A 12,013-nucleotide genomic window follows, 5' to 3' on the forward strand; every position below is an offset into this window, starting at 1 on the left:
ATTGAATCTGATTAGACCGTTAGCATCGCTCACTCAAAAATGACCAAAGAGTTTCGATGTTTTTCCTATTTAAAACTTGACTCTTCTGTAGTTACATCGTGTACTAAGACCGACGGAAAATGAAAAGTTGCGATTTTCTAGGCCGATATGGCTAGGAACTATACTCTCATTCCGGTGTAATAATGGGTGCAGGAGGCGCAATGATATTACGCAGCGCCTGAAAATAGTCCCCAGCACGCTCCCTGTGCAAGCAGGTGGTCACGTTGGTTATGTTGACGGAAGTTAGCCTATTTTCAGGCGCTGCGTAATATCATTGCGCCTCCTGCACCCATTATTACACCGGAATGAGAGTATAGTTCCTAGCCATATCGGCCTAGAAAATCGCAACTTTTCATTTTCCGTCGGTCTTAGTACACGATGTAACTACAGAAGAGTCAAGTTTTAAATAGGAAAAATATAGAAACTCTTTGGTCATTTTTGAGCGAGATGCTAACAGTCTAATCAGATTCAATGATCTATGCTAAGCTACAGCTAAAAGTGCTACCGCCAGACCCGGAGATCGGCTGAATGATTCGAAAATGGTAAAACTCAACTGTTTAACTCTAGGGGAGTTGCAAAATGAGCCTATTTTCAAAAATAGTGGAGTGTTCCTTTGAGTTTTGTGACAAGCTGATCACACATTGGCAATAAAAAAAGTGATAATACATGAAAATTCTTACACATAGCCCTTAAATGCATTAATTGATAAAGTACTATAATGGATTTTTATTTTCAATTTCCATTTCTATTAATTGTCATTCCGTTTTTCCTTTCCTTTAATTCATCTTTATCCATTTTTTAAAATAAAGTTTTTTTTAAAACATTGTGGAAACTGTAATACACTACCATTGAAAAGTTGGTGGAAAGTAAAAAAAATTTGCTCTTTTATTCAGCAAGGTGGCATTAAATTGATCAAATGTAACAGTAAAAGACATTTATAATGTTACAAAATATTTCAATTTCAAATAAATGCTGTTCATCAAATTTTCTATTCATCAAAGAATTCTGAAAAATGTATTAGTTTTCTCAAAATATTAAGAAGCAAAAACTGTTTTGCGCACCAAATCAACATTTTAGAATGACTTCTGAAGGAACATGATATGACACTGAAGACTGAAGTAATTATTTATATTTAGGTGTGCATAATGTTTAAATGTCTTTCTATGAGAGATATTTTCACAAGATGCACAGTTTTTCATTTTGTTCCCTGTACAGACTGAAATGTATGAATGAATGAATGAATGATTGTAATCGTGTCTCTGTAATTTGAGTGTGAAGGCTATAAAACACTCGCTCTTACTTTATGCTCATGTACTATAGGCAGCCTGGATATCAGAAGAGGATCCTGGGATTCTTTAAGCGTCACTTCTCCGAGAGGAGAATGAGAACGAGAGGCACAGAATTCAGACCTCTGCCGCCATAGCAATGCCCCCACCAACAGCAAACTGATGATGACTAACAGACGAAGAACAAATAAAGGTGATCAAGGGAACATCAGTCCAATTACTATAAGCAGTGACACAGAAAGACACTTCTCAAAATGATGACTGCAAGAAGGTTGCAACAGAGAAGTTAGACCAACCAGTCAATGAGAGGAGCCATGCAAATTGTGAATCAGGAAGTGACGTTCTTGTTTTCGACTGCAATGGATCACTGTCTGAAAATGCAAAATAAAACAGCTTATTTGTACATTTTTAATGAAGGAAGAAACATTTCCGTTAACCAACGTGCCATCCTTGCCAAAAGCATGAAACTATCATGCTGATTAGAGGATTATTAGAAAGCAAAAAAATCTATATTCCTGTTCAGCCTATATCATGTTAATTTATGTATTAACATTTATTTTTATCGGAAACACTTGTTTTAAGGACATTTTCATTTACTTTTGTACAGTAATCAATTTATGTATTTGTCATTATGTTCTTGATCCTTAAGGAAATCCAATTCAGAACCACTGACTTGACTAAATCAAAGTATAACAAACTACACGCCCACAAAAAAACAAGCGGAAGTGGTATTCACAAAAGTGTGATGCCACAGCAAGTGTAGCGTGACGGATCGTTGTTTGAAAATGCTAAATAAATCTAAAAAAAAAAAAAAATTTTAAATGCAACAAATCACATAACCACGCATATAGTTAGCAAAGCAAATTCAAAGGCTTTTCTTATTTAAATAACTTATCTATACATTTAAAAAAATAACTTAAGATGAAGGAAGAAACATTTCTAATATGTTCTTGACATTGAAGGCTGTGCATCCAAATAAACTGTATTGTGGTACAAATTTACTTGTCACTTATGCTTGCCGAAGCCAGACAAATTGCATTAAAGTATTATAAACATTAGCATCATGAAATTCTGTAAAGCTGATCTGAAACAATATGTACTAGGAAATAGGGTTGCAAAGGGGTGGAAAATTTCCGGTAAATTTCCGGAAACTTTCCCAAAATCCCTGGAATATTCCAAAAAATCCTAGAACGTTTCCAAAATTTCTGGAATATTTCCTAAATTTACTGTAAATTTTCCAACTTTTTGCAACCCTACTGGGAAAAGCGATATACAAATAAAACTGACTTGACAAAGTAAATAAAAAATTAAGAACATAATGCTATGCTGTTCTTGTCAAATCAAGAGGTGACTAGAAACCAAAATGATCTATATTCCTGTTCAACCGGTCGTGTTAATCATTTAGTATTTTATCGGATCCCTGTAGTTCAATGAAATATTAATGTATTTTAATGTTTGGTTTTAAGGACATTTTCGTTTAGGTGTAGGATGATACATTTTTGTACTTGTTTTACATACTTATTTAGTACTTTCTCCACTGACTGGTCTAAAACAAAGTATAAAAACAAAACTACACTCCCACAAGAAACCTTTGCAAAAACCGAGCCCAAATGGTATTCGCAGCAATGGTGTGACCCCACATCAAATGTAGCATCTTGGAAAGTACCTTTCACACTTTTTTCAAAACTCGCGTGACAATTCACAGCACAGATGAAGCGGCGTGTTACTGTACACACAGACTCTTTGAGCTACAAAAGCAAGGAAAAGCCATTTATAGCAACTACAGTATTACATTTACCAATTGACCAGATGCAAACAAAAGTAACACGTTTACAAGGCAGGTGCTTCTCCAACAAAAGAGCAAAATAAGCGAGCTATGATCCACTTAACAGTAAATTATAACTGAGCCAGTAACTGGGAACCACAAATCTACACAGTCACAAATGCTCACTAACCAAAATTAGATGAGCAAATGAATCGAGTTTTTCAGAGTAGAGATGGGTGACTCGGAGAGAGAACCAAACCTCACCAAGAGTACAGCATGACCTGAAGTTTCATGCACACACAGAGGTACAAACACGTCATAAAATCGAAAAAAATTCATTTGCTCTCTACACACAGATTGAAACTATGAAATCATGTTTTTGTTTTGTAGCAAATGCGATTAACCTCACATTCTTTTGAATCTGTAGGAAAACACGTGTGGCCTAATCTACTCATTCTGTTTTATTATCATTTTCCACAATTCAGAATGAAAGTCATCAGAACAAATGAAAGTATGACTTCTGTAATGTCTAAACACAAATATGCAAACTACTTGGATGCTTTTTAAACAGTTTACAGAAAGATTACGGAAATTACATAATATCTTCTGCAGAGCTGCTCTATAGCGGAATCTAATCTTACAGCAGCGACACTTTTATCTAACAATGAACTGACCTGAGCTGAATAAAGACACTATGGTTTTCTGTAGAGCTGTTAATAGCTTAACTGAACTTTGAACCTTTACACTGTTATTGAACTAAACCAACAAAGAATAATGACACTATTTTCTGTTTAGAGCTGCTTTACATCAGAATTTGAATTTGTCTGACATTAAGTGTCATTTTCCTGTTTATTACTGTGAAGCTGCTTTGAATATTTATTAAACAGTGCATTCATGTATAACACACTTAACTTGGCTCTACCAAGAACAGAAGTTAGTTACTATATGGAAAAAAAACAAGTTATGTAAGAGAATATTTTTGACTACCTGTAGGCTGTAACAGTGGATGAAGGATGACCAGTCCAGCCGGTGAAACAGAACCAAGTCTCTGAGAAACCTGGAGCATGTTGCCATTGTGCTTGTCTGCACTACAAATAGAGTTGGTCAATTGGTCACTCCAGTACACTCGACTCTGCAGGGGACATACATTAAAAATTCACTACTCCATTATCAATGCAACATCAAGATTAGATTTTAATTAATGTTGTTATAAATCAATAAAAATGCTTAATATATGAATATGGATCATATTAAATATTATTAAGAGTGAAACAGGCGTGCTTTGTTTTTGTTTTATTATAAAAGTAAACTGATCATTGGTAGGGCAATAATTATATAGAATGAAGAAAAGTGACATGCGTTGTGTTATGAACCTCAAATACGGCCAGTCCAAACGGTTGATCCAGATATCCGTTGGACTCTACAACCGTCTTTCTATGTTGTCCATCAAATGCAACCCTTGATACTGTGCGCAGACCTGAGTCAGCCCAGTACAGCAGACCACGAGTGATATCTAAATGAGGAAAGAAAATTTAAAAAAATCGGTTTATTTATTTATTGATTCTGTTAATTTCCTGTTTAATACTGTGAAGCTGCTTTCAAACCTTTATTGTATAAAGCACTATAAAAATAAAGGTGACTGGATTTCACAGTTTATCTAACTCTTATCTTGTTTTCAGGTGTATGATCCATGATTGGTTTATGGATGGGTTTGGTATAATTTATTTTAAAAAACCTTGATGCAATAAGTGATGAAGTAAAATATGGAGTGATAAAAGCAAGCTAGATTTTACAACCTAATTGCGTATGAGAAGTCTGACCTAAGGAGATTGCGACAGGATAGCGTATAGATGAAGTTATCAGTGCTATTCTGCTCGTCCCATTCAAACGGGCACGCTCAATTCTGGGAGACACCTCACTATCTGCCCAGAACACATACCTGGGAAGAAAAGCAGGTTCAACTCATTCAGACAAACTCACTAAATTCATTCAAATATTATCCAACCTTAAAGCGATACTCCACACAAAAAAATGTAATTCTCTTTTCAGTTACTCACCCTCATGCTGACCCAGATGTATATGACTTTCTTTTTTCTGTTGAACACAAACAAAGATTTTTACAAAAAGAATCCATCTCTGTGAGTACATAAAATGAATTTGATGGGTAACTCAAAATTGAGGCTTCAAAAACCATGCAAAAGAACATGACAGTAATCCATACAACCTTAGTTGATGAATCAATGTCTTCTGAAGCAAAACAGTAGGTGTGTGAGAAAAATACTAATAATGCTTGATGTAACGATAAACTCACGCATTAAGTGACAGTCCTCTGTGCTTCTGCATTACTTCTTCATAACACGCTTTCGTCATACTTCAAAATGTGCTGATGTTACGTCAAGAATGCATTCATCAATCTGCATTTGAAACAATGGTTTATAGTTAAAAAAAAGTTTAAAACATTAGTATAAGACATTGATTCATCAGCTAAGGTCGAATGGATTACTATCATGTTCGTTTTACATGGTTTTTGAAGTGTCAACATTAAGGGACCCATGAACTCGCATTATATAGAATCACAGAGATGCATTATTTTTTCGAAAAATCTCTATGTTCCACTGAAGAAAGAAGGTCATTTACATCAAGACAGCCTGAGGCTGAGTAAATGATGAGAGCATTTTTATTTTTTGGGTGGAGTACCCATTTAAAGACAACAAGAAATCAATATTGGCCATATCTTTCCTGAATAAATGTTCTTGCTCTTATTGTACACAATTCATCACACTGGCATTAAAGGACAAATTTTTTCTTTATTATTATTAATCAAAATATTAGCACTTGTCACATTACACGTCAAATTTATGTGACTATCAACTATATAGAGAAGAAGACAGTATTTTTACCCTAGCAGCGGCTGGACAGCAACTGCAGTAGGTCTGGAGAGCCCAGAGATGAGCTCACTTTGTTTGGAGCCATTCAGAGAGGCCACGTGTAAAGCATGAGTGTTGGTGCTGACCCAGTACAGAAGCTCATGGATCCAGTCTACCGCCAATCCCAGAACGCCTATGGAAGCCTTTAACAACACAGCTGGTCTATAGTCACTGGAGTCTAAAGACACCCTGAAATAGACAAATATGTTTTGTGTTGGAACGATTTTTAAGCATTTAAGCATTAATGATATTAATGGGTAAAAATTTATATTTAATTTATATGGCTCTGCACCTGTAGATGATGTCATTCTCAGGACTGGTCCAATATAACATGTTCTTTGCATTAAGTGCTGAAACAGGTCCTGGTGAGGCTCTTTTATATGTGATGTTTCTTTGCTCAGAGACGCTGAGGTCCATCCATTTAACACCCTCGTGAGTGGTGACCGCCACATGAACAGCAACACCTGTACAAGACCAAATCAGTGTCACTATTGTTTACTAAAACTATTAAAAATCATTTTTGTTCACTGAATTAAAGCTGAAATAAATGTAAAATAAAAGATAAATATTAGATAATTAGAATATTAAAACTTAAATTAAAAATAGAAATGTGGCCTTGGAAACTAACTAAAATAAGATACTTTTACTTCAAACCGAATAAAAAAAAAAAAAGATAAACTAAATAGAAATATTACGAAAAAAAATCGAATAATACTGACAAAAGCAAATACCAAAACTTAAACTAAAATTAAAACAAAAAAATTAAAAATAAAAGCCATTTCAAAATATGAATAAATACTATAATGTAAAATAATAATATTAAATTGACACTGACACAAGTATACACACAAAATATTCAAGATATGCAGTCTTGACTGTCTGTGTCTTTACGGGCCAACATTGAAATCTTCCTCTCACCTGTAGCCTTGCACTGTCCAGTCCCAGCGGTCAGCACATACCCATCCTGACATTCACACTCAAGAGATCCATTGGTACGGACACAAATTTGATCACACACATCTGAATCAAGACTGTGGTCCACATCTAGAAGTGAAAAATGAGTATTTGAGTGGAAAAGTTAAATCTATTATGACAACTGTGATTTATTGTGGTAAACTATAGCATAACCAAATGAGTAAAGCAGGACAAGCTAATTTTATGACATTTAAATGAGTATTCAGTCAATTTTCCCATATTAACACACAAAGGAGCCTGTCGCCTCACAGGGGCAGACATGTTTAGATCATATGAGCTGCTGAATACTACTACTTTTAGCTCAGTAACCGCCCTGTTCTGGACACTACTGCTCATGGAAAAAAAATGTATGATCACTGACTGTTCTACTGTGCTAGTTCTACAACAACATTGTAATTGGTTTACATTGGACCATGCAATCATTTAAACAGTTGACCAGTGTGACTAAATTCTCACCCTGACAATGTGTGTCCTGGACCAGCCTCATTCCACTGGGGCAGTCACACATGAAACCAAGGGGTAGATCAATACACAGGTGAGAGCAGCCACCGTTATCGATGTCACATTCGTTATCATCTACAGAAACAGAGAAATAAAGACAAATAGTGAATTTATCTACATTTTTTCTCTACATCTTTCTCTGCATGTTATTTTTAATTCATATATATATATATATATATATATAATTAATACACTGCTGTTCAAAAGTTTGGGATCAGTAAGATTTTTAATGTTTTTTAAAGAAGTCTCTTCTGCTCATCATGGCTGCATTTATTTGATCAGAAATACAGAAAAGAAAACTAATATTGTGAAATATTATTGCAATTTAAAATAATGGTTTTCTATTTTAATATACTTTAAAATATAATTTATTGCTGATCAAACCTGAATTTTTAGCATCATTACTCCAGTCTTCAGTGTCACATGATCCTTCAGAAATCATTCTAGTATGCTGATTTAATATCAATATTGGAAACAATTTTGCTGCTTCATATATTATTTTTTTGGAACCTGTGATACTTTTTTCAGGATTCTTTGATGAGCATTTATTCAAAATATAAATCCTTTGTAGCAATATACACTACAGTTCAAAAGTTTGGGGTCAGTAATTTTTTTCTTTTTTCTGAAAGAAATGAATGCTTTTATTCAGCAAGGATGTGTTAAATTGATCAAAAGTGGTAATAAAGACTTAATTTGTTATTAAAGATTTTATTTTAAATAAACACTGTTCTTTTTAACTTCATCAAATAATCCTGAAAAAAGTATCACAGGTTCCAAAAAAATATTAAGCAACAAAACTGTTGTCCAACATTAATAATAAATCAGCATATTAGAATGATTTATGAAGGATCATGTGACACTGAAGACTGTCACCCTGACAATGTGTGTCCTGGACCAGCCTCATTCCACTGGGGCAGTCACACATGAAACCAAGGGGTAGATCAATACACAGGTGAGAGCAGCCACCGTTATCGATGTCACATTCGTTATCATCTACAGAAACAGAGAAATAAAGACAAATAGTGAATTTATCTACATTTTTTCTCTACATCTTTCTCTGCATGTTATTTTTAATTCATATATATATATATATATATATATAATTAATACACTGCTGTTCAAAAGTTTGGAATCAGTAAGATTTTTAATGTTTTTTAAAGAAGTCTCTTCTGCTCATCATGGCTGCATTTATTTGATCAGAAATACAGAAAAGAAAACTAATATTGTGAAATATTATTGCAATTTAAAATAATGGTTTTCTATTTTAATATACTTTAAAATATAATTTATTGCTGATCAAACCTGAATTTTTAGCATCATTACTCCAGTCTTCAGTGTCACATGATCCTTCAGAAATCATTCTAGTATGCTGATTTAATATCAATATTGGAAACAATTTTGCTGCTTCATATATTATTTTTTTGGAACCTGTGATACTTTTTTCAGGATTCTTTGATGAGCATTTATTCAAAATATAAATCCTTTGTAGCAATATACACTACAGTTCAAAAGTTTGGGGTCAGTAATTTTTTTCTTTTTTCTGAAAGAAATGAATGCTTTTATTCAGCAAGGATGTGTTAAATTGATCAAAAGTGGTAATAAAGACTTAATTTGTTATTAAAGATTTTATTTTAAATAAACACTGTTCTTTTTAACTTCATCAAATAATCCTGAAAAAAGTATCACAGGTTCCAAAAAAATATTAAGCAACAAAACTGTTGTCCAACATTAATAATAAATCAGCATATTAGAATGATTTATGAAGGATCATGTGACACTGAAGACTGTAGTAATGGCTGATGGTGAATCATTTTGCGACGCAATGGTTTAACTGATTCGGAGTTTCAGAAATCTCCGTTGATACTGTAAAATGTATGTTCTTTGCTCACTTTCCTATATCATTTATTCGTTGTTTGAATAACCGTTGAAATTAATTAATCGGCCTAATGTTTTTATTAAATTGTGATCACGTTAAATAGAAACAAAAGAGTATAAATTGATTTTATTCATATATAATAAAAATTATACTAACAATAAGCTTTGTTTATAAAGCATTTTTCACACAAGCCTAGTATATATATCTGTGACCTGTAATTTTTTTTATTTATATATATATATTTATATACCACAGTTCTCTTCATCGCTGCCATCTTCACAGTCTTTGATGTTGTCACACCTCCCTGAATTGGGCACACAGCGTCCATTCGTGCACCTGAACTGTGACCTAGCGCATGTCGGTGCGCATGTGTTTAACTGTTCATCTGCTCCATCAGAGCAGTCAGGCCTGCCATCACAGACGCTACGGGAAGGAACGCAGCGCGCTGCTGCAACACAGTGGAAGGAGCCACTAGTGCAATTCAAACAGGAGATCTCATCGCTGCTGTCTCCACATTCATCCACGCCATCACAGCGAAGATTCAGAGGCACACATCTGCCATTATTACACACAAACTGCTCTGTGCCGCACTTTGGAAAACCTGCGAAAGATGAGAGTAAAAACAGCTCTTTAGTTCTGAGAGATTTTGAAAACGGTGAAGGACAGTTTGAGCAGCAGGAATAACCTACATGTGGCTTTATCACAGAAACAAGACAACATTCTCTATTAATAGTATGTAGCTGGACTACATTTGATCAAATTAAGTAGGTAAATAAATATAATCTGGGACATATTTTGCAGTTTTGACATCAGCATTTGCTGTAATATCATAGTTGCCAAATTGCAAAATTTAACATTGCAATAATATAAAAATAAAGGGGAAAAAAAACATTATGTTCATAATTATGAATCATAATTTGTAACAAGAGCACAAACTTAGATTTATTTTGTGATATGTTTATGCTTTCCCAAAAGATAAAAAGCATTTGATGTGGGAACCTGTAAAAGTTTTTTCATGAGTTCCTTCCTACATCTCAACAATAGCCCTGCTTCACTCAGTCACATCAGTGAACACATGTGATCTCGGTCACATGTAAGATGATGAAAGAAGGCTTGTTTGATAGAGCAAGAAATGCATGCATAAGAGTCCCACATTAACACTGTATGGCAAAAAGTATGCAGACACTCCATATAAAATCAAAGGGTTTGACTATTCCAGAGAAAGCTAATTTTAATGCTATACCATACAATGAAAATCTAGAGAATTCTATGTTTCCAATTTTGCTGCAACAATTTGAGGGGGTCATCTTCTGTTCCAAAATGACAGCAAATAAAACAAGGTTCATAAAGAAATGTGTGGAAGTCCAGACCTGAACACCTATTGAGCATCTTTGTGATGGAAGCTACAAAATCCCATAGGAAGAAAAGAAAAAAAAAGGTGATTTCTGACTCACAAAACGATGAAGTTAAGTTTTGACCCATTATAAGTCCCCATATTTATAACCATAATTGTACTTATTTTTAAGAGACAAACATTGACTGAAATAATATTTATATTAATTCATAAAAAATTTTAACACTTGTTTGACCTTTCAGTAATGCCTAAACTGGGAAAACAAAGTAATAAATAACTGTAAATATAAAAGAAGAAGCAGACATATGTTTTTTTTTGTGTGTATAACAATCTGAAGTCAAACCATTTTATATCATTTTATAACATGTTAGGTTATGTCTGTGAACCCGCCAGAATGTTTTGCATAAATTTGACCTACACTGAAATCAGAATCATATTCATCCAAATCCAATAAATTAAGAGAACGCATTTAAACTATACATTAAAATATTACGTAGATTAAAATAATATCTTTATGATGGTATACGCAAAATTATTACGGTCTCACAAACTTTCTAGCGTCAATGTATGAACAGCGGTCTATTATCTCACGCGTGCACGTGGAAACTCCTTTGACACAATACAAAGGAATTGCAAAATGAAATTTTGAAAAAAAAAGTCTCTCTCTCTCTCTCTCTGTTTTGTGTTTTTGTATTTACTGCCATCTCTACTCTGTTCCTAGTCCTATCTGTTTATTGCAGAGATGCCCCAATTTTTACATTGAACGGACTTTATACATCTATTAAAAATGAACTTCATCAGATGGCTAAAATAATTTTAACAGCAAAAAAGCCAGAATAACAAAAAAAAAACGCAATTTACTTTTTTTTAATAGCGAGCATTTTAACATGCTTCTTTATTTTTTTGGTTTTTTTTATTTTAAGTGGTGAGTGAGGACTAAATCATTTCCCCACGATAAATGACGCCTATGGTCTATGGGCTAGTGATGCTTTGTAAGGGGGAAATGTCATCAGACGTATCTATTGTGCAATATGTAATTACGTATGTGCGTTGACCTATATATTACACGACTACCGACATTCCTACAGTCTTAACTCCGTTGAGTAACATAGATCCAGCCTTTCAACCTATATGTTAGCCCCACAGACCACACAAAAACACCGCTGACACAGGAAATTACTCATCTCCTTTCTCTTAGCAAGTGCACATCTGTGAAACATGGAAGCCTTATCACAATTCCTGATGTTATCATTAGGGAATATCCTGTCATTTTCCTTTTTTCAATAAAAT

General features: G+C 33.9%; 1 protein-coding gene across 1 annotated transcript in view; it reads right to left on the minus strand.

The window, feature by feature from the left end:
* Window positions 1–10,089, minus strand: part of LOC107700310 (low-density lipoprotein receptor-like) — a 12,019-nt gene extending 1,930 nt beyond the window's left edge. The window contains exons 1-13 of the mRNA XM_016501936.1: window positions 10,059–10,089; window positions 9,788–9,970; window positions 9,620–9,673; window positions 8,367–8,486; window positions 7,449–7,568; window positions 6,936–7,061; window positions 6,310–6,481; window positions 5,991–6,206; window positions 4,911–5,029; window positions 4,464–4,603; window positions 4,078–4,222; window positions 1,622–1,696; window positions 1,340–1,494 (exon numbers count right to left, since the gene is read on the minus strand). Coding sequence (XP_016357422.1) covers window positions 1,340–1,494; window positions 1,622–1,696; window positions 4,078–4,222; window positions 4,464–4,603; window positions 4,911–5,029; window positions 5,991–6,206; window positions 6,310–6,481; window positions 6,936–7,061; window positions 7,449–7,568; window positions 8,367–8,486; window positions 9,620–9,673; window positions 9,788–9,970; window positions 10,059–10,089 — 1,656 coding nt within the window. The remainder of the gene's footprint in view (window positions 1–1,339; window positions 1,495–1,621; window positions 1,697–4,077; window positions 4,223–4,463; window positions 4,604–4,910; window positions 5,030–5,990; window positions 6,207–6,309; window positions 6,482–6,935; window positions 7,062–7,448; window positions 7,569–8,366; window positions 8,487–9,619; window positions 9,674–9,787; window positions 9,971–10,058) is intronic.
* Between the last annotated feature and the right edge of the window lie 1,924 nt (window positions 10,090–12,013).

This window comes from Sinocyclocheilus anshuiensis, unplaced genomic scaffold, assembly GCF_001515605.1.
Source record: "Sinocyclocheilus anshuiensis isolate Anshui unplaced genomic scaffold, SAMN03320099.WGS_v1.1 scaffold477, whole genome shotgun sequence".
In the NCBI taxonomy this organism is placed as follows: Eukaryota; Metazoa; Chordata; class Actinopteri; order Cypriniformes; family Cyprinidae; genus Sinocyclocheilus; species Sinocyclocheilus anshuiensis.